This window comes from Aythya ferina (genome assembly GCF_964211825.1).
Source record: "Aythya ferina genome assembly, chromosome: 17".
In the NCBI taxonomy this organism is placed as follows: Eukaryota; Metazoa; Chordata; class Aves; order Anseriformes; family Anatidae; genus Aythya; species Aythya ferina.
Genome location: NC_140316.1, coordinates 5,346,296 through 5,370,519, shown reverse-complemented (window position 1 = coordinate 5,370,519; position 24,224 = coordinate 5,346,296). Strand labels below are relative to the sequence as shown.

The 24,224-nt window shown below is 38.8% G+C and overlaps 1 protein-coding gene across 10 annotated transcripts in view; it reads right to left on the bottom strand.

Moving 5' to 3' along the window:
• The window catches only part of GNB1L (G protein subunit beta 1 like), a 62,795-nt gene that overhangs the window by 16,654 nt on the left and 21,917 nt on the right, over positions 1 to 24,224 (bottom strand). For 3 of the 10 annotated variants that reach the window (XM_084539010.1, XM_084539012.1, XM_084539011.1), the window contains 3 exons: positions 4,856 to 4,949; positions 378 to 505; positions 11 to 136 (listed from right to left, as the gene is read on the bottom strand). In XM_084539010.1, the coding sequence (XP_084395136.1) occupies positions 11 to 136; positions 378 to 493 (242 nt within the window). In that variant the 5' untranslated portion in view covers positions 494 to 505; positions 4,856 to 4,949. Of the gene's footprint in view, positions 1 to 10; positions 137 to 377; positions 506 to 2,274; positions 2,404 to 4,267; positions 4,373 to 4,855; positions 4,950 to 13,099; positions 13,122 to 24,224 lie in introns of those variants that run through there. The other 7 variants (XM_084539014.1, XM_084539015.1, XM_084539008.1 and 4 more) reach the window with 6 other exon arrangements.

Sequence of the window (24,224 nt, the reverse complement as noted above, 5' to 3'; positions counted from 1 at the left end):
CTTTGCTAACCTGAGGAGCCTGTCTTTACCATCCATTGTTTCCACCCAGCAGACAGATTTTCTTCCATGGCCATCCAGTGCTTTGTCCACTCTGTGTGTTTTTAGGTTCCAGACATTGATAAGCCCATTCTCAGACCTGGCAGTAATAACAGATATTTTTAGTGTGACCATTGCACACAATCTGATAAGACTGTCTGATACTTTTCTTCCCCCCACCTTAAAACTGAAGTTGTATATACAAATATAATATGCCCATCATTCACCAGTCATGCATTTTGTTGTTTTCTCCAAATACTATTTATCTAAATAATATACTTTATTTTAAAAAGACACGTCTGTATGATGCTCAGCGTAGCTAGAAATCCTGATTTACTTACCCAGAGAAAAGAACAGGGACATCAGGCTCTTGGCCTCCACAAGAAAAATGTAGAGCATGGACTGCAGCACTGGTGCCTCGCAGCACAAACTGCGGATCCGGAGGTGGTGCAGCCATCCAAGCAATGCACTGGGGGAGCAAGATGACACAGGTATTACAGAGGGTAAGACAGCCTAAAGTGAAATTTTAACTCTAAAATTATTCTGACCAGGACACTTGCTTTGCTTAGTTACCTTCTTCTTCAAATTGCCATTATTGGATGCTATTTCTATTTCCAACGAAGTTCTGTGGAAGTGTTTCCTCCTAACTTTGACTGATCAAGCACCTATCAAATCTGCTTTTTGACACTAGGTAATGATCCCCTTTTAAGCTAGCTAAGTGCTGAGCTGTCCCTGTGTATGCACATACTTGTAAATACAAAATTGTTCAGCTGCTCTCCCTGCTGCAAAAAGGAGCAGGTACTAAATGCAAGAAACTGGATATCCAGAATTTCAGTGGGCAAGCAATTTATCATTCCACTTAGCCTCTTGGCAGGTCTTACCCTTTCCTCCCCATAAAAATGCTATTTCTCAGCTTTGTACCCACAACCATTTGCAGAAGATCACTGCAGCGAATATGTCAAGTGAAAAGAATTTTAGATGAGATCTGAGCTACGATCATTTTTACACAAGATTGCCATTACTCTCAAGTGCTTGAACTTTTGGTTCCAAGCATGGTTACTTGAAAAAAAGAAATGCATTATTTCACCCTAACTTGACTACTGTGTTATACATTTTATTCCAAGGGGTTTGTATTCCCCAAAGGATTAATAGAAATGGATGCTTTCAGCTTTATGTCATTGGTTCAAATGTGACCCAAGTCAGCAAAGAAAAAGACAAGCATTTGGGGAAGCATGTTGCCCAGTCTAACATGGGAAATGTGAAGAACAATGTATTATGAACTAACAGAGATAATTTGCATGATCTGATTAGGCACACACTTACTGATTTGGCACCTTTACAAAGGATTTCTGCAGCAGAAAAAAGACCATTCACGTTCGCATCTCTGCAGGCAGTTCCTGCACAGTCACCAGAGGACAAGGACAACTTCCCTGTGTTCTGACTAGTGACAAATGACCCTCCAGACTTGTGCAGGGGCAATGTAACCAGCAGCTGCTACAACTCTAATTTGCAATTAATTGGAAATTGCATTATAGCATGCATTACAAGAAGAGTTTTCACCTTTAATTTTTTTTCTGCTTTCTCTGTGAATTTATTCTCTGTGCTTATATTTGTGCTTCTACCTTTCTGTCCTGGCTTCATACAGAAAAGGGTAGCTGTGTCACAGCTGATGCCAACTTTAATCGCTCCTTCCCATGAAATGGGAATGATAGGATTACTTCCTGTCATGCATTGGACCAGATTAAACAAGAAGTTTTCCAAATTCAGTAGGGTGATTTTATGCCTCCTGGCTCACAGCAAAGGAATTGCAGAAAACCAGAACAGAGTGGTAGAGCTACAAGTTACATGGTAAAAGCTCAATTTTCAATTGTCAATTCACTTCAGCAGCTTTTGAATTGTGTTTAATGGATGCACTTGCTATTGCACCTCATTTGCACGTCTACCTTTGGTGTTTACAGATCATTAATCACCATGGTATCTATAGGTTCTAATTAAACACAATTATCTTTTAGGACTAGTGATGTGGATAACCTCCATGTTTTAGTGCCCTGACTCATCTGTTTTATGATAGTGTCTGACGATCTAGATGCTCAGCTGGAGCAGATTTTCAGATGATTACATGTACATCCTGCACAGGTTTGCCCCCATGGTGAGATCCAGCTCCCACGTGGCTGTCAGTAACATGTTTCACGTGTGTTATAAACCTGTTGGATTATGTATTTTGTCACCAGAGGTCACCATTTTCGACACTCCAGCAGTATGCTGTCATCCTCAAAATGACACTTTGGAGAACCACATGTAGTAGCTAGGTGGCTTGTCAGAGAGGCAAGGTCCCTCTTCACAGTGCAACGAGCCTGGGTTACTGTACTAGCAAGGAAGACAAAACAAAACTGAGTCAAACCAGAGGCTGCCTGGGATAACAAGGCAGGTTTTTAATAGCATTTTCCTAATTACTGACACAGAAGTTTTTGCTGACAGATACCAAGTGTGTGCCTGGCTATGGGGAGGGTTTTACCTGGCATGAAACACAGTATGAATGCATGTCTTTACAAGGATAGTCTGTCAGAAAAATCTTTGGACTGGCTACAGGAAAAGCAAAAAACAAAATAGCAACAACTATAAAAATGTATTTTCAGTCTATAAGCAAATCAAGTGACTTTTTACTTCTTTCAGCCTGGATCTTTGCTTGTTGTTTTACTGATCAGAAAGGCAAATCTTGAAACTGAGCTTAATATTAAACCTATCTTGTTTTTTATGGGACATGTGATGGATATGACTTGTTATTACTTCCTATCATGAATCAGCAAATGAATGGCAGTACAACAGTATTAAGTGTCTCATTTTTCTTCCTGCAACTATGAAAATGCATCTCTGCTACCTTCTACGTCCATGGATGTAGAAGCTTGGACAAGTCACTTAAGAGCAAAATTTTAATAAAAGTTCTTAGGTACCTAAATCAGTCCCCCAAGGACTCAAATGGATGGAAATTTTCTACACTGGTGCCTTAAACCCCCCTGAGAACGCATCAATCTGTTCTTACTGACACATTAGCCGCCTCAGAAACAGGACGTTTAGCCTACCTTCAACCACCAGGCAGCTCACTGTCTCCAATTTACTTTTATGGATAAGGAACTACACTGCAGTATACTGATACTAGCAGACAATATTTATAGCATGCTTTGCTAAGACAGACAGCTCCAAACATGCTAAATATGATGCCTGTGTGAGCATTAAAGCCCCTGGGTAAATTTTTCAAAAGTGCCCAAGTGATTTAGAAGCAAAAGACTCATTTCCAAATAAACATTCAAACCTCAATCTCTAGGACTTTTTAAAGTTTAACCCCAGGTGTCTGAAAATGAGTTCTCTAATTAGCACAACATTTATTTTCTTGTTAACTCCATCTAGCCTCAGGGAGACCAATCTGTTCTTGTTAACTGGGGATATCTACAGTGAATTTAATTAAATGAATTTACTTAGTATTTAGGCTGGTCTGAGATCAAAATTTGGCTCAAGGGCTTGAACTAGCAAAACTGCAACCTACAGAAGAAATTTCATTTAAAAGCATCCTATGTTTGTGCCTGAGATATCCTCATGCTCTGGTTCCTGCTGCCTATGTAAGCGCATTAAAATATATGAATGGTTTTGCTTAAGGCATAATTTGTTTGCAAGAGGAAATCACCAGGAAGAGCTGAAATACCCCATCACCATTCTCTTGTCTTGTTTCTTAAATGATGTTCCACTTTTGATTTCTTCTAGCCTTCCCTGTGCTGGTAGCAGGATCCTCTTTTAGAGGCTAAGCTACACTCCAGTATGATACAAACAACTGAAGGTATTTTTCACAAGGTGTGCTGCAAAGCCCTGGGCTCCTGCACAGAATTGCTAAGCAAGCCTCGATTGGAAAACCCAGCTGTTCAAATCAGCATTTCAGTTAGCAAATGGCTAAACACAGCAATTGTTAGGCACTAAAAAGGGTTTTGTACAGCAAGATATGCTTCTGCAAAATGCCAGAACATTTGAATTTCCTTCAAAATTACATTATTTTAGAGAACAATTCACTATTTATGTCCTTTATGAAGCTTATTTTGTCTAGGTTGCAATTAGAATAATCTTCAAGCCATTTGAATTTCTATGCAGTGGTATTCCAGTATCATCACTTCAGCATTTGATATAAAAAAGTTAAGCTTTTATTTAATGAGAGTCATTTAAAATATGTAAATGTCAAAAGGATTACCTTAGAAAAATCTCTCAGAGAATTAAAAACATTAACAGATTCCCACAGGAAAAATTCCAGCAGAATTCAGCAACTCTCCTGTTCCCACTCCTGTCACTAGCATTTCTATCACACATAGAAGCAAAAACAAATTGCTATTAAAATATCATCCAAACACCCTCCTCCCCCTGCAAACTCCATGGTTCAGTTTGAGATACCAATGGTTCAAACAAAGACAAGAAAAAATCCTCTTTTTCTGTAGGCTCATTCACGATAGTACAAACTCCATGGTAAGAACTTTTTCAGGTATAGGGGAAATAAATCTCTCTAGGCATGTCTGGCAAACTGATTTGGGACTGAAACCAGCAGGTGTGCAGACATAATTACTACTGCAAAAATTCAACACATCCAGGTGTGCTCACAACCAGATATATGAAATCCCTGTTATTTTTTGAAAATTCCTGGTCTACCAGGTGCCACCCTCCCAAAGGAAAAATCAAAGCAAAGAATGAGTTGGGAAAGATGTGAATAAACTGATCTTCCCCCTTTCCATGCTGTTTCTTTTTCATTCATACAAAGCCCCTTTTTAGCCTGCACTTCTGCGCGTACCTGCACTCACTCAGAGGTTTTGTGACACTCTGCCGCGTCCCATAGCTTAGTTCTAGTGCGCAGCTGTGTTTTCAGAGTGGGTCACTGGCTGTGCCTGTAGAGGAAGTCAGTGGAAATAAAAGACTCCATCAAATTAATAGTGCAGCACAAAAAATTTTGTTCATTCCATTACACTTACAATCTCCAGTGTTAAAATACAGCAGGCAGCCTTTGCAGTATGAACTTCCCAAACAGTCGTCCCAGGTTTCCAGCCACTGCAGCCAGCTGAGTTTCACAGCAGTGAAACATCCTTTGCCCAGCAAACCCCCTTGTAAGGGCTGCCTGGGACCACCGTGGCCGCTCCCTGTCCAGCCAACTGTTGCCTTGCTGACGAGCCAGAGTGACAGGCGGCCCTGCAGCACCCGATGCGCCGCGCTGGATTACAGTGCTACAGCACAGCTGGTCTTGGAGACATCTTAGACATCCCTGGTTGCTGCAATGTAGGCAGCAAAAAAGAGGGAACTTGCAAGACAACTTTCTGAAGAAATCTGTTTGCACCTGAGTAAAAAATAACTGACTGTACAAAGAAATGCCTTTTTGGATCGTGTGGCAAGCTAGCATGTACAAAACACTTAGGGAAAAATGAAAAGGCCATTTAAAATCCAAAATCAAAAGCCAGGCAGCCTGATTTCTGAAAGGGACCCCAGTCCTGAAACACGTGATGTGCCTGTTGTGTGCAAAGGTTGAAACCCACACTAGTAAAAGCAGAATCAGAAGGAAATCTCATACAGCAACTGCCTGCACAGGTCAAGGGATGTGGGAGTGCTACACAAACTGTTGCACAGGTCAGAGCCTTGGAATATATGTGAAAATTCACTCATCAGTCAACTAACACCAGCGTTACTCTTTCAGTTTAAAGCTCCATTTGCAATCTTTGGTGCTAAATGTAGATATAAACTGTACTGTAATTTTATGATTTCCTTAAAGCTAATTTTAAAGAAAATAGCTGATTTAAATTGGGAAATAGAAATCAGTAGATATCTTTGAATCAAGAAATTGATTTCAAGCAGAAATTAGAATTTGTAGAAAATTATGATTTAACCAACAAGAGATACTAATAAAGCACTCAATTTTTAGAAGAATAATCTATTTTTTTCTATTAAAATTGGTTATTTTTCCATATTACTGCCTCCTATCTATGACAACCAAAGGAGCAATTAAGCATACTGATGTGTATTTGTAATTGTCTTTGAAAACTAACACAACAAAAAAAATCACAAGAGTGGACTGGAAGCACTCACTAGTGTGCCTGCACTGAAGAATATAGTGTCTGCACGGTGTAGACAGAGTTCTACATAGAACGCTTTTGCTTGCAAAACTTATTAGACCCCTCAGTGTCAAAGAGAATGCAACGTATACAATCTTCTATTAACTGATATTATAAGCCTGTTGCCACATGGGCAGCATTACAACTCACAAGAGCCCTGTCCTACTTTGTACAGGCTGGGAACACTAAATGCTGTCAGGGCCTTCATTCTGCATGGTCACCAAGTCATTTCTAATGGCTAACAGTGACTGCCTGCTCACAAACACACTTCAAGAAAAAGTCTCATTTTGAGAAGTGCTGAGAACCTCTGTTTCCCATTGACTTTGAGGGAGGCTAGGAGTTCATCCTCTCTCAGGAGCTTCCCCAAACTTGCCTGGTCTCCTAACATTTACACAATGAATGATGGAAGTTTCCACATTTTAATTGTAAAAATCAACGGACAGATAGAAAACAAAATTGCTTATCAGCAATTGGTGATATGCCAAGAAATCTTATGGGAGCAGAAGAGAAAATGACTAATAACCATCTTGCAATGGAACACATTTTTAATGATTTCCACTCAGATAATAGCTCCTCACAAAGCGTTAGCATCTTTTCTGTCTCTAAGCATCCCTTAACTAAAAGATGCTAAACCACAATATATTATGATTTTAAGTAATGAAGTTTGCAAGAAAAATGTATATAAGTGTCAGTGTACAGCCTTCAGAAAGACTGAAACCTAGGCTTTTTGTCTTAAGGTTCACTTTCAAATACTTCCATCTGCAATTTTTTAAAAAGTCACTGTATAATAATTATCTTCCATATGAAAACATAGATTCAACATGGGAACAAAACTAAGAATGACTGTAATTATTTGAAAGACACTGAGTTAGCATATGGATCTCATTGCCACTTACACAGTTTGGTCACTGAAACAAAAAGCTATTAATCAATATGTAAAAGCCATAAATTAACATAAACATTAATCATTCTAATACTCCCACTGTGTCGGACTGATAATTTTTTTTCAGTCTTTCATTCTGACATATTCGCCTTCAGCTATCAGCTGGTTGACCTTTTTTAACACAGTTAAACATTTTGGGCACTGCAAATCTTACTGAAGTAAACATTTTGGAGACAGCAAAATATCATGGATACGTTTATGCCAAAAATATGGGGACTGAAAACATGAGAGCTCCTGCTTCACAATGTCATTGCACTAGCTTTTAATAAAGGAGTCAAAAATACATCATTGAAATACAGCTGAAGCAGATGAAATTCTAGTGTTTCATAAACAGGTTCACTTTGCAGAAAAGGGAAGACACCCATGTGTTTTACTTTCTGAAACCATTAATTGCTTGATAAAGTGCGATGATGTAACTACAGCCAACCACGTTTGTAGAAAGCAGGCAGACACAAAAACACACAGTAGTTGAGCTCTGCGACACACCCTCCCATAAAGGTAAGGCGAAGGGGAAAACAAAACAAAACAAAACAAAACAAAACAAAACATACAGGACTACAAATGCCAGATCTAAAGAACATGAAAATGCATAATATAAGTGAAAAGAAGGATTTATACAACAGCCTTCCTGTACCATACCATGAGACCTAAAATGAATTTATGTTTGTACACTCGATAAATCATGGTAACCTAGCAGAAAAATGATAAGCCAAGGACCATCAAAAGTGTGTTTTGAGTAGCCTCTAGTTCAGCCATGCATAGCAATCTGTCAGCCACAGGGCTCTGTCTGCCCTTCCTCCTTAATTAGGGGTGCTGCCTAGTGCAGCATCAGCTACAAATCTTTTGGTTCCAAGAGCTAATAATGTCCTCAGATAGCATGGGCTTAATTAAACATCTTCCAGACATTTTAGCAGACATTTCCTGCAATAATCTTGTTTAGTAACAAACTATTAAAAAGAATTGACAGAGAAGAAATATATCAAGTTGTTACAGCAACTGAAGTTACTCGGGCCAGAATTATGTGTCTGCAATTAAAGATTCTGTAACTCTGAGCAATTAAAATATCACTTTATTTGAAAACTAATTAATTCTAAACACATATTTTTCCCATGACAAACTTTTATGATTATTTAATTTATTCTGTTCTAATTACTTTAATTAATCTACTCTTGTATAATATTATACTGTTATTCTGGCATTTAACCAATGAAGACAATAAATTGATTGCAGTTCCGTTGCGTAAGAGCAGAAACTGTCATGCCAGTTTCAACACCGCGTTTATTTATTTGTCTGTTCTATTACTTTTCTTTTCCTCCCACAGGGCATAGGAACATGAAATACAATACACATCAGATGACATTTTGTCTTCTATACTTTTCTCATCAAAGTGTGAAATATAACTTAAGAGGTTTTGGAATTAAGGAAATGTATATGTAACATGATATTGCATAATAAAAAATAACCTATAGGAAATTAACCTATACATCTAATATACATCGCACATGACTTATCAATTGATTCCTGATGTAGAGAACCAAGTCCAGAGCTGCTAGAAATGGAGTAATTTCCATTGGCACTGAGCTCTGCTCGGGATCTGGCCTGATACACTCAACAATAAGGGAGAAAGAGGCCAAAACCCATTTTCATGCTTATCTTAAAATTACATCCATTTTAATATCTCAGTAAGTTTTTCACGACACTGTATCTTAATTTTGCATCATTACCTTATATTCAACTAAAACAAAAGAACATTAAACCTTTCCTTACTCTATAAGTATTCTGTTTGGATTTAACTATGGTAAAACAGAAATGCATACAAATATTTTATTACACACGGAATTATTAGAAGTGTATTTTATTTTGCTTTGGCCACACCTGAAGTAAAAATTACTGTCACTTGCAGTTGAAGTCCTCAAGTTTCTTTGAACAAGAATGTCCCTGAAATTCAATTCTTGCATTTTTGGTGGGAGGAGATACTGAGTAGCATCTCTTATGAAGACAAAAATGAAAACAATGTACTTTTTAGGTACTTTTAAAATTACTACTTCTCGCATTCATGTCTGTACACTTCCTGATGCTTGTGAAGTAACTCCCTATATGCCTTACCAAGAGTGAGAAACCTCACAAAGGTAATCAATTACATTAAAATGCACTGCAAGTTGAGCTCTGACAGTGCTTTCCGAAATCATTCCTTTTAATTTAATCAGGCAGTTTACATTTCATAGAATGAAAAAGAAAACTACTCACTACACTCACAAAATGCATGTTCATTAAAAGAATCAAAAATGATTCTGCTCGTACCTGACCAGGCTAAATACTTTACCAGAATTGCCACAGTGGGAAATACATTTATATCAGAATATTGTACCTGTGTCCACCCACCCTCCTTTGTTTATATTCTCAATATGTGCTTCACTAAAGACCATACCATTTGGTACGTACGTTTTATTTTTTCCAAGAACCTTTTCAATATAATATTTAAACAAAGGAAAGCCTTAGAGTTATACACGAGTCAGAGTTACACTTTATGAAGTATTTTTATGCTATGAAACACCCCCCAAAATTCAAGCCTGATTATTAACTTGTTTATTAGGATTCCAATCCAATACAGTATAAACAAATGTCATTTGGATAAGCCAAGCTATTGGAGAGAAAATTAGCGCTAGGAATCTAGTAAGAATCACTATAATTCCAGTGCAAACAGGAATGACATTTACAAGGCAAATATTACCTGAATATCAAATAATAAAAAAATGTTTATTTTAACAGTTTAGGCTAAGCTTATGCTTTAGATACAAACCCACAATTGCTCTTTTCTGCCAGTTTGATCATGTAAGTCTATATCCATTTTGCATAAGCATGTAGGATGCATTAATTAAATATATTCTCATCTCCAACACTCTGAAATAAGGCTAATCATACATTAAAGAGTTAAATTATTAAAATGTGGATACCAGTCAAAAGCTGGTCACAAGCTGAACAGCAGCTGAATGCTGATGATGCTCAGTTCCCAGTCTCTAGTACTGACTGTTTGCTACATGTGCGATGTGCTGATCAGTTTGTCTCTCTGTTATAAGGAATAACACAAATGGCAAAAAATAAAACCAAAGTTCCAGAACAGAGTTACGTGGTTTACACACATAACTTCAGACTACTCCTGACATCCAAGATAAACTACTCCTGAGCAAAAATATAGTGAAAATGCAAAACCGTTTCACCGCCTTAATTTGAAACTTTGAACAATTCTGCAGTACCTGAACTTGAACTCCCAGACTTTGAATGTGTGCTGAATAGCCCCCCTATTGTACTGCACTTTTATTCTGGCAGGAACTAAAGTGTCAGTCTTTCGTCAGATAATCAGATTATGTCATGTTCTGACCAAATTCATTAGGAAAACTTTTACCAGCCCTATTATCTCAAACCAGAAAATCTAGATCAAAGTATAACCGATTTTACAGCACAAGAAAACTGTTATAAATATTTAAACACTAATTAAAAGGCCCCTTTTGTTAAAAAAAGTAAATAAATAATTGAAAGCTACCTCATCTTATAACTGCAATTCAAGGCAACTGTATGTACCTGGTACTTCTCAGAACAAACAGGACCTATATATGGTGGAGGGTGGGAAGAAATGCACTTAAAGTGGTCATCTGAGAAGATGGAGGGCTGCTGGACTTCTAAATCATTTGCCTAAAGTAAGTCACATTGAGCGCTCATTCTAGTGACAAAGGATTAACCCCTGAATGTCTCTGCTAACTCCATTCATATCAGATATACACATCTACTTCACCCAGATGTACTGCATGGACATCACCTCCTTAAGGAGAGAAAAAAAATACTTTAAAGGAAATCCTACATCAACAAGTAATTCCTCAGTAAACACAATTATATCTGTAATTGTTTTTCTTCCTAAAATATCCAGGATCTTGTCTCCTAAAAAGGTAAATAACCATAGTCATTTGACAGACGTATTTTCTGCTGAGAAGCAGATATGACATCTGCATAAAACAAAGACAATGTGAGAGATTACTAAGTATTTTCCCTTGTCTTGTTTTCAGGTGGATAATAAGCACAGCATAAGAGGGAAACAAAGAATCCATATTAAGATTATTAACAGAGCAAGGAACCGAGCACAGGCTAATCCATGAGCAGGAGCACCCACAACAAACAACAACAGGACAGTCATCAATATTGATTTCACTTATTTTTCAAGACTATAATCAGATTCTCCATCTGTAACTAAAACTTTAAAAGTATGATAATTTACAGAAAGGAGATTAATTTAGCCATTTTGAGTCAAAGACGTATTTCATAGCTTCATCCCAAATCCTGTATATTGTTAGGATCCCTTTCCCCTTTGAAGACTTAGTGAATGATTGAAGCTTCTACTTTCTGAGAAACAGATAACACAAGACTAGTAATCTGACTCTAAGCCACTGGATAAAGGCAGTTTGTTTCCTCTTAGCCCATCTGTCAACACCTCTTCAGTAATTAGTCCTAATTATTACAAAGGGCTAGCCTCCCATTCGCATTATTAAATCAGAAATAGTATCATAGCCAGGTATCTTTCAACGCCTACCAGACTGGCGACCTTCGATTTCATTGAATCTTCTATCAGTATCCGCCTTTGGAAGAGCCTCGGCAGTAATTTTAGCATCAGCTTCAAAGATGCAGATCCCACAGTGGAATTCCAGGGATGCATTCATATACACACCCACATCATGTGACAGGAGAGCAAGCAACACAATTGACCTTTGCATTGTTCTCTAAACTCCCGTGATATAAAACACACATCTCTATTTTATACAATAGAACTGTTTTTTGCCTGCATGCTTAGAAGTGCTCCTTTGAACTAAAGGCTGATAGGAAAATGGTGAAATTGTGTCTGTAAAGATGAGGGTCAAATCTTTGCTAAGAGAACAATACATCTGAAACTTTTTTTTTTTCACATCAAGATAAATTTGCAAAAAGTAAATAATGACTAAAAATACGCATAAATATATTTAGGTGTGAAGAAGACTTAAAAGGCTTTTTCAGTTTATTTTTGCCTACAGCTGAAGTACTTCCACGGAAAACTGAAAAACAAAAAGGACAATTACATCAAAATGCTCACAGAACCAGGACTCAATTAGCTGAGGTTTTAGTCAGACAGTTTTAAGCTCTTCATTTTTGTTAACATGGAAAAAAAATATATGTAATTTTAAGAACCAAGCACCCTCTTTCTCTTGATTAAAACCCAAACATGTTTCCCAACAGCACATCTGAGACCACTAGTGCAGATTTCTTTACACTGGATTTCTCATCAACAGAACACCACTACCAGTTTCCTCAGACACAATGAACTGACCTGAACTGCACCGGTATGGCTTTTGTAAGTCTCTACTGAAAGTGTCCAGAGCAGAGAAGCTACACAAAAAGGTCTGTATGTAAAAAAACACCCAAAATCCAACACATCCTCTAATCAAAACAGAGCATATTTTTGTTGACATGCTTAACGTTTCAAAAAATAAAACATATACAGACAAAACTTTTTGAAGAACTTTTCTGTATACTATACTTAAATGAATTAGTGTTGTCTTCCATCTTTGCAGGACCCCTCTAAATGTTACAGATGTTGACAATGAGGCAATATCCAAATTCATTTACAAATAAATTGATGTAAATAATAAAAAGGCTAAGCACTATATAAAAAGCAGTAGCCTAAGTACTTTGGGTTTGACTGAGTGATCAGGAGAGGGGCAGGCACCAAGCAGTGTGAGAGGAGGAAGCCCCAGCCCACAGGGCTGTCACTGCAGCTCTGGTGGCACTAAAGCCCAGGGCCTGGAATGGGGACCAAGTCCCAGGCTCTGGGCCCCACCCATGGACGTGGTCAGCACAACGTCCCTCTTCTGTCTCATCTTCTCAGCTTGGCCTACTTCAAACCAGCACAAAGACATCTCAGTAGCACACAGTATGGCACCGTGAAGGAACTGCTCCTACTCAGCCTCCTGCATACCTGTCCTGTACACCTTCCTGCTGGAGTACTCGTGGCACCATACAGCTTCACTGCACCTGGACGGCTTTTCACTTCACAGATAGCTAAAACTCACTGCCAAGAAAAATAAACAAACTTACACACAAACTTAAAATTCATTTTCCAAGTTGTACATTTTCCAAATAAATGCCATGTTAGTAACATGCATAGTAGCAGGCAGGCATCTGATTATCAATGGATCAGACTTTGAAGCACGTTAATACTTCAGGTATTAACAATGCAGTATTAACATGCTTGCTACCGATTTTTCTTGATTATCTTATAAGAACTCAGCATATTAACAAACAGAGCATCCAAAGGAAAGCATTCAATGGTGCTAGCATTGCATAAGGAATGCCCAGCAGGGTCAGGCGAGCAGTCTGTCTAGCCCAACACCGTTTCCAGCAGCGGCACGAATTTAGAGATGCTAGCTAGGGAAAAGGCTGACTGCCTTGGCAGTCCATTCCCCACAGGCTTCCCCATATACAGTTGCTACATTAATGAAGTTACAAGACACTGCAATTTTACTGTCCATTTGTAGTCCTCCTGTCTGTGAAATTGTCTAATCCCTTTTGAACCTGCTGATACCACCACTGCCTTCACTACCTCCTGTGGGAGCAAATTCACTATCTGAAGTTTCAGAAAATTAAGGCGTATTTTATCTTACTTGTTTTAAACTTGATCACCTACTGGCTTCATTGAGTGCCCTCTAGTTCCTGCATTACAGGCTTTGGAGGTCAACAGTTTCACATTCAGCTTTTTCATCACTGTCATGATTTTGTAAACCCCAGTGATAAATCTATCTTCCTCAAAACTGAAGTGTACCAGCCTTTTTTCTCTCTCCTCAAAAGGCAGTTGTTCCATTTCCCTTGGTCATTTCAGTTTAGTTTTCAGTATCATTTCTAACTCCACTAAACCCATCTGGAAAAGCAGAGAATTGAACATAGTACTTCAGATGCAAGCCCACTGTGGCTTTCCTTAGTAGCAAAGTGATACCTTGATGTGATAAATTTTCAGTGACCTCAAAAATCATGTGACTTTAAAGAGAGAAGTTACTTCTTTCTTCAGAGATGCGATTCTGGCTAATACACCTGGCAGAGGAAGCTGTCTTTGCTCTCAATAGTTTAGGATTTCTGCTGTAGGGCAAGCCAACAGAAAAAAGACTAAGTGTAAGTGTACTGTCCAAGGACCCACCTCCGGAAGAAATATCACCGTATTTTAGAAAAGCACTTCCTGAAACACCTACACTTCCTACAATTCCTAGTTTAAATCCCAGAGGAACTGATAGTGTTCGCTGTCCATCCAAGCCTAACAGACTGCTTTCCTACACAATTGTGTATCTTTCAGAGAATTTAAAGGTCCTATCTGTTCTATATCAATGCTCAGGAGCTTTGGTCCATTTTTGTGGCAGTAAACTCAGTAGTTTCTCTTGCTCTAATCCCATCATGCTAGCAGCTCTTTCTATTCCCAGCTACATGCATTTAAGTGTTACATTCTACAGTTAACCAGATCACTCCCTATTTTAAGGTTACTTTGTACTATTTGAAAAAGTTGTAGTAGCAACAGGCTGTTTTTTTCCCTTGATTTTCATATCATATCATTAACTTTCATGGATGTAAAAGCATTTAGGTCAAAAAGAGACAATTATAAAAGCACATACACACAACATAAGCTCAAAAGAAAAAAAAAATCATATCCAACCAGAAGGAAGCATATCTTTGTTCCGGCTGCATGAGTTGCACAATCATTGAGGAGATGGTGCCGAAATCTCCCCAATACTGGACACATCGTTGCCGCAACACAACCTCAGCCCTGCTTTGGCCTCACTTCTACCACTGCATGTCCAAGTCTTCCAGCAAAAATCTACAAGACACAAGAGCCACCTCTCCCTGTTGATTTTAATGAGACTGCTCACATAGTGAAGATGTTTACACACATCCGTGAGCAACAGCCATGGAACAATAACTTATTAACTGTCTTTAGCACTCTCAAATGCAAAAGTCTTCATAATAATGTGTTTTCTATAAAACCAGATTATAATTTAACCTGCGAGGTATGTTCCTTTTTCAAATCTGCAAGTACTAGTTTCAGGGGAGAAGTCTGTGCCAAAGCATATTATACCTACTCTAGCAATAAATTCTTCATGGATGAGGTTTTATACATAAATTACCTTCATTTACAGTCTCAGAATGCTCTTCTAAATTTTACGGGATAATATGAATTATGAGTACCCATGTTTTTCTTGTAGGTCTAATGTGAGACAGACTTTTTCTCATATATGCAAAAGATTATGCAAGTGAGTTGTACTCTACACCTCTCCCTCTCCGCCCCTTATTGAACAAATGCGCTAACATAGACCAGTCATTTGCTTCTGAGAAGTGTACGGCCTGCTATGAAGATATGTATGTATGAATTAAGTCTAACCAGGATTAAATATGAATCACATGGTTAAATAAAAGCAATAAAAATATCTGAAAGTTTTTTCTAAACCTTATAAACTTAGATTTCTTAAACTGCTATTTCTTTGGTTTAGTTATTGGTACATTTATGGTTTGGCAAAATAACTCCTTTTAAGTAAATTGTACATTGAAAGTGCACGATTTATATTTAATTGAAACTACCATTGTAATCTTTACAAAACTTGGCTGGATTTCACTGGCTGAGCTTTAGGTATTTTGCTGGTTCTGCTGGATTTTTAAAACCCTAGAGATGTGGGAATGGAATGAGTCTGTTCACTATTATTAGTAGTCTCTAGTAAATACAGTTGGTGACCCACTGGAACCTAAATCCCAGCCGTTCTCCATATATCCATTCAACACTGGGTGCTTTGGACTCAGTTCATACACACTTGCCTCAGGAGCAAAGTGCCAGGTTTCCACAGGAGCTCTCACTTTGGGCTATCACAACGAATGTCAACTGGCAAAGAGCACCATGACCCCAAGGCTGCAAACTGCTCTACCCACAGAATCTGAGGGGATTTAGAAGCTCTAGGACCAGGTTTGCAAGACCAGGTCCAGGATCAGTAGAAACTACAAGGTCCACTGTATTAAGCAGCAACACTGCCAACGATGCTGCCATGAACCCGCTTGCCGCCACTGAACCAAGGGGAGAAACAGCAGGAATGGTACAGATGCTGTGGTAAGGCTTGCTGGGCTCCCACAGCAGTGGGGGAGGATCAGGCATGAAGGCTCATCAACAAGATCAGACAAAAGAGAAGACACTGAATCATATTAAAGTAATTACCAGAAAATAAGACTTCTGTAAAATATTTGCAATCAGCTAGTTCAAGCCTTCAGGCTCAGTCTTGTATCGGGCTGCATGTAGTGGCACCACCCCAGGAGGCGCTCCAGGAAGAACGGGTGACTCAGAGACACCGTTCCTCCCTGGCTCCCTTCCTCTTGCATGGGAGAACAAATAATTTCACCCGTTCTGAATGAAATGTACTCCCACATCACTCCTAGCTAGCTCCGTAGTACAGGAAGGCATGGCCCTGCTCCCCCCCACTGCGTGCCCTGCTCATAGCGAGGGAAGGATCAGGCATGAAGACCCCATTGCATCTCCTTTCCTTCCTCCCCAGACCCAAACCTGCTTCCCAAAGCAGCCATATGGGACACATTCGTTTCCCACTCCTGCCCCGAGGTGCTTCTAGGGACAGGAATAATCTAGCACGAAGATAGTATCAGCATGAAAGAGAAGAGAATCCTAGTTAGGAAGAGCATATGTCGTCACTAGATAATGATAACCACATTTAATGGGCACAAGCATGAAGACATGAATTTCAGATATTTTCTCTTTATTTTTAAAATAGGAGGTATTATAAAATGCCCAATTACATCATCAGCCACTATGCTATATTTATGGCCTAAAATAACTGTAATTAAATGCTAACTGTTGATTTCAATAATTTAGCAATGGAGCAATAAAATAAGCAATGGAGCAATAAAATAAGCAAGTGCCTTTAAGATTTTATTTCCGTAATCAGACAATGCAAGAGGGGCTAAATGACCTGTCAGGACCTTAAATGTCCCAGGGAGAGACATGAGATTTAAGGTGCAAGGATTCTCAGGTTCCGGGCTCTGCATCCCTCAGATCTAATTTTTTTTTTTTTTTTTTCCTGCTAGTTTGTAGTGCAGCTGGTGGCTAGTTTATGTCAGAAGAAAAAGTGAATTCCTGTCTCATGTAAGTCAGAATTATCATGCCACCTTAAAACTAGTCATTTGGGAAAAACAAAGGCTTATATAGAGACCAACAATATTAAAGAACTGAAGCAGTGAGATAGTTCAGTCTACCTCAAATTAAACTTATTCTAGACAGGGGCTATGTCTGCACACATATGTCCACTGACAGATGAAGGTTATCTGTATTAGTGTTGGAAAATCTTTCAAGATTGTATTTGACAACAAAAGAAAAAAATTAATTGTAAAATGAGTTCCAAAACATAACCTTTATTGAGAAGTAGCATCCAAACTATAGGAAATTAAGGATATTCCCAGTAGATATTCTCAGTAAGCTGTCTGTCATAGAGGGGGGAAAATACTGTAGTATTAAATATTAATAATTCTATTTGGGGGCTAAATAACAGTCCTGGACAAATGGTGATAAAAACTTTCAGCAAGCAGGAGTAAAGCCCTGGTAAACCAGATGCGGCACCTGTCCTTAAGCAGGGAGAAGTGCATGCAGTCCTGAGCAGCGATGCCTCTGGAGAACAGTGAGGGGAAGTGGCCAGGCCACCTTCTCCCATCTTGGTGCAAATGATGGGCCTTTCAGAAGATCTCCAGCACAGATCCCGGTTTGCAAGGCTCAAGTGCTGTTGGTGTGCAAGACATCCAGACAGGAGAAAATCATGGGTAGATGTGGAGCTCCTACAGTGCCTTCACCCCTCCCGCATGCCCTGCATAAATTGGAATGGATTATACTGAACAATTCTGCACAATTTGCATTGCATTAAGAAACTTTTATCAAAAAACAAAAATAAAAACAGAATGTAGCCCACTTCCACGCACGTTTCTGACAAACACCTGTTTTTCTAAGTAGATTTACAGCCGAACAAAAACTGATCTGGAAATGTCCAGTACAAACTAAATGTCCTGTGAACAAAACATGGCTGATTATTCTTTGCTACCTTCCATGCTTTTCCTTGACTAATAACAAAATACAGTTTGTCAAAAAACACATTTCCAAGTAAGAATAAACACCACTTCCAATCCCACAGCCCCATTTTTATAATAATAATTAAAAAAAAGTCTTCCATTAGCTTCAGTGGTTGGGAGGGAGTGGGAAGAATTATGTGTTAGGCTGCCGTGGAGGAAGTACATAGGCCAACTGGAAAAATGAACTATAAAAAGCTTTTCTTACATAAACACAGAAGGAAGTAACCAACACCCTCAATTGTTGAAGTGAAAGGTGGGGGGCCTAAACAAACTAGAAAAAAGGAGAAAAATTTAAAAAGTCCTGAATGTATCGCATGTTCCCAATTATTCTCAAATTTGAGTCTTGTTCAGTAAGGTCAAACTGTTACCAGCAGCAGACCTGTCAAATCTCACGCAAGGAGCATAAATCCAGTGTAACAGGACCAGGCCAGAGACGTTTCTGCACCTAAGACTGCACCACACATTTATACAACACAACACCAGAGCTCTCTCCCTCTCTGCAACCTACTTGCAGCTAGGTAGCGAGCCCTCAGCACCTGGGACGTGGGATCAGATTGCAAAAGGCAGACCTCGGCTCCAAGGGCTGCTGCTAGCCAGTGGGTGCCCAGCTGCACGCCAGGGATGCTTTGCCCCAGGCACCCAGGAGCAGCTCCCCCAGCCACGAGTCAATGTGGCCACGCCTCGTATGCCAGAGGATGAAGGAATCTGAGGGCCTAACGCAGGTGCTAGGAGTCAAAGCACAGCTTCAGTCACATAGGCCCGTTGCAGGAAAGAAAATGTATTAGATCAGATGGCTAAACTGGCAGGCCAGAGATGTAAATCCCAACATGGCAGGCTACGCGAAAGTAGGGCAGCAAAGCTGGCTGCGCGATGGCACCTCCTCTGCAGACTGCTACAGACCCAACAGGAGCAAGCCACCACGGATACAGGCTCATGCATTTCCATGTCCCAAGCAGCAGTCCCATACACCAAGTACTCTGATCCGTGGTCTCTGAGGGAGATCTATACAAAAAAGAGCTCCCATGATGCTTTACTGACACTTCAGTAGTCTTGTATTTTTCCATTAAGGCCATTTTCCTTAACTGTGAAAATATACTGGCTCATGGCATTCAGCATAGTCATAATCTTCTTGTTACAGAGCTTGAACTAATCAACAATTATTCAGTGGGTGCAACAGAGCCAGGTCAGAATGTAGATACACGGTACATAGGTTCTACCAATACTGACAAAATCATTCAACCATTCCTTCCCAGCCAACCGTGATATAAAAGAACACAGAACTGACCTTAAATTAGGCTGAAGTTTCCTTCTACAAGATTTCTAATGAACTTCATTTCACTTAAAATTTCGAACACGGTTCTGAACATCTACCATTTAAAAATGCCTACAAATTAAAACCAGAGAAGACACCACGAAATATTGAAGTGGAAGCAGATAGACCACATCTTCTCCTGCCCCCAGAACATGTCAAGTTGTTTTGGAATTTTTGACAATAACAATTAGAAACACACCAAACACTTGGACAACACAGACCAACCAATCTGGGATAAAACTGTGTTCTTTCTCTTCTTACTTAAGGAAGGTGTCAGCGTTGCTTTGCCCAGAAGAACAATGATAACGAGCTCTGGCACAGCGTAGCGCGTTAAATACCAAAAGCACAAATTCAGAAGTAGCCAGTCTGCTTTGCCCCTGGTATAAAGGGTCAACACAAAATGGACCAGGATACTGGGCTCTTTAACGTGTTTTCCTGATTCTGCAGAACACGCAGAAGGAGTTTAGCGATAGGCCGTTTCTCCCTCCTGACTTCAAACTGAGAATCCAGGGCTTTACCTACAACCCCAGGCGCGGTCATGGCTCAGCGCAACCTCACTCCCACGTGCCTCCTGTTCTCCCACATCTACGTGCGTGCTCACTTTGCCGCTCTGTCTCACTCTGCTTTTTTTCCCCTCCCCCACTGTGTCCACAGGTCTTCTCCAAAATTGCATTCTGCAAAACCTACTGATCCAATAAAGCACAGCTCACCCTGTGAACACTGAAATCCTTGTTTGCAGCTCTTCTTCCCCCACCTCCTAGCACTAACTAGGACTTTCCTTCCTCAAATCATCTCACCACTTTCTCATAGCAAAATTGGCCCTGTAGACTTCCAACTGATTCCTGATGATCTATTTATATGCATAGAGCATCCTGCAATTTTATAATGTGAATTAAAAAAAAAAAAAAGTCTTAAATGCTTACACAATTCTCCTGTCTCTAGTTCTCAAGCAGTTACTTTTTCGGTACTCAAACTCAAAACCTGATGATAGAAACTTGCATTTTAGGGAGAGGGACATAGAAATTCCTCATCAACTGAACAAGTTGAGCTATGCTTCTGGGTATGTATTACAATATCTTTTTTGCATCACACCTAGTCTACTAAATATACAAAACACTGAGCAAGTGATAGTTTTGTCAGCCACCAGCTAATCAAATGAAAAATGATTAGGCTTAGAAAAATAATAAAAGCAGAAGCCAGCTGTGCATTTGTTGGATGAAAATCCCAGTGTCTCCCATGTTAGCTCATGTGCATTTCAATTTCTGGGAAGAAAATAATGGGAGTTTCTCCACCCTTTCTCATGTGAGCCATAAAACAGATTTATTACCTAGGATATATTCTGTGTTTTCTCCTGAGGAAAAAAAGAAAGTGGTGGAACAAGTTCATTTTTTCCCTTCTACAACTAGGATTTTCTTTATAATAAACACAGAGCTAAATTTTGGTATCATATGGCCCTTCTATTTAATGCTCTCGTCACACTTTTTACCTTTCTAAATCTTGAAGTGTAGCATTTTCATTTCAGTGGGGAATATACAGCTGCTCCAGCTGTCTGAGTGTGAAAAATCTGTCCTAAGATTCCTATCTGGTACATTTTAAAGCAGAATCCTTCCCTTCCCTAAATCAAAGAAGCTTAAAAACAAAACAACAATAACAACACAACCTACCTCTGTTCTACATTTCTTTTCAAATAGTTCCTGCTCAGCTTTACCTTACACCCAACATTTGCCCACTAGCTCTGAAAAACTTAACACTGCAAACTCAGAGTTTTAGGACAGGGTTGAATATCACCTGGGAAGGTTTTCCTGTACTTTTTTTTTTTTTTGACTCTAACAGTCACATTCAGATCTTTAAAAATAAATCATGAGAGAGTTAATTTGCTGACTAAAAGATTTTTTGCTCCTAACACTCCTAATTTGCTTAGTGTGATATAACAATTCTTAGTTTCTCTGAAGAGCAGTGCTGGTAAATCCATTTACAGTGGTTTTCCCTGTAACTTCCACTTTTGAGATGCAGAAGAGACTGATTCATATTTTAAATGCTTCTGAATCACGACACAGCCCGGCTTCTCCAGCTTAGTGGTCTGGAAACTGTCAAGGCTGATATATGCCTTTTAAAATGATATCCAGTAATACCCTTTTAAGTAACTCTGCGGACTCTGTAACATTTGTCACCTAAAGGTGACCTACAATCTTCTTTTGATAACACGCACCTATTGTTTAATGAGTCACTTTTCTCAGCACAGTGCACCTGACATCCCTCAAAGTACCAGTTCTTTCAAATAATCCCACAACATAAGAACACTTACACCAAGTCATAAACGCCATTGAAACAATGCTGGAAAAGATGAGCTATGCCATCATTAGCTGCATATAATTAAAATGTACCATAGGAAGTACATTCATTACAGTTGTGATATATATATATACACACACACACATATATTGCTTACGAAAAGCAAAGAGTCCACTTTTTGTTATACAACTGTGCCAGCACAAGGCTCAAAAGGGAGCTGTTTTGCTTGGGCAAAAAATGTGCATTTTTTTTTTGCAGATTTATTTCTTTCTCACTGCTTTGTGATCACTTTTACTGCTCCACAGAGACCAATATTTTCAAAAAAAACACAGTAGTTAAAGAAGTTTTCAAGCTATTACTAATTTGAAACCCTTCATTTGTACTACCAAGTATATTCTAGTGAGTTAAACTGCATTCATACGAAGAAAACATAAATCCATCCACACTGATTTTTTTTCACATCCAAGTGCTACTACGGCCACTAAGCTGACCTTTTCTCTTTATAGGACATACCCACAAACATGTAATATTGTGCTGAGGTTCAAGTTTGTACAGAAGTAACGTATCGGTACCACAACTTAGAAAAGGTGTTCAGAAAGGAAAGTTCAAACATTTTTTAATTATTACTAAATTTGTCTTCACAACCTTGGAAACCTAACATATAAATAATCCAACCTACCTACAACAAAACAATTTATTATAGAAGAGTAGTCACAGCAACTATTTTCTGCAATGAAAACAATGTTTCACAGACAAATTAGAAAATGAGAATCTTTAGTATTAGATTCCCCATATACGCTAATTAGCTACAACTGACTGATTTCCAGTTCTTACTATTCCAACGAAATGTTACGTTGTGACATAAGCTGAGCTTGCAGAGAAATAGTGCTCCAACTAAAAATAAAAGGTATGCAAACACAAAACAGAATATAGCCAGATGTACAATAGGATACAGAGCCAACAGACGTCTCTTTCAAATGTACGAACATACAAGGGTCCGTAGTTAAGGGCTGCATTGCAAAAAGAAACTTGCTGCATTCTAAAATGATCAATAGGTTCAGGAAAGTTACGGCCATACTAAGTCAACAGATTTGCTCCTTAGTACATTCACATTCTCATGCTGTATGTAATTCTAATGCTTAAAAAAAAAAAATCTTTATGCCAATTAACTAAAACCAGACTATCTATTTGAAATTAGAAGCTGGCAGCTCTTCCAGTGCATGCACAAACATAATTTCCATCTGCAGAATCTTTATAACTGATAATGACACATCTGAGCCAGAACAAACCAAGTTAGATTTCCCGATCACAGGATATTTTACACGAACAAGAAAAAACAAGCTTACCTGCAAATCAATAAAAACGTTAACAGGAATAATTAAAAAACACGAGCAAGTTAAAAAAAAAAAAAAAAAGTTATGCCAGTAGTTTCTTTAAAATATAGAAAAAAATTAGTTAGAAATAAATAAAACATCCTTTGCATTCCATGTAACTTACACAGACAATGCGAATTATTAATGAAATGCTTCCCAGTCACAGAGCCCACTCTAAAAGACTCAGAGAAATACTGCTAAAACTGAGGTTTAGTGAAGGGAGCTTTATATGAATGACAGGTCACAAAGAAACTGTACTAAACAGCATGCAGAAATGCTCTTCAAACAACTCACAGAAGGAGAGCAGAAGTTAACCAATGATTTTGATCTCTCACGTCCTTTATTTTTTCTAGAGCACTAGAAAATGCCTTGCCTGTTCTTTTACCTTGTTGTTTCAAAATGAAGTTATTGCATCTGGACATTGGTTGATTTTCTATTGTAAAGTGGCATATTATGGAATTTTATACATTTGCTTCATTTCAAACAACCACCACTACTGACAAGAAAAATGTGTAATAAAAGAATCCAAATTTCAGCTATCAGCATACAAATGTCATCCAAACACTGCAAGATTGCATTCAGAATGACAGCTAGGTCCACAAAAAGCTTCTCAGAACACAGAGTGCCCATGCTGAAAATATATCTGTAACAGACTGTTACAGATACTTCATGCATTTGCAATAATTCGCGGCAGAATCAGGCTGCCAGTAGAGGGAGCAAAAGCAAGTAAACCCTGCTACCCAAAACGTGGAAATACTGGTGCTGCCCCTCAGTGAATGAGGAGCAGCACACCCATGCCAGGTACCACGCAGACTAACGAAGAGTGTTATTTTTTTTCCCTTTCCCTTTAATGAAGTAATATGTGAGAAATCCATTAAGGCAAGATTTCTACTCTTTTCTGATATAAAACCTGTTTATAACAAGCTAGTTCTGTACATTTCTGCAGGCTGTCTCTGAATTAAAGTTTGCACTACAAAGCG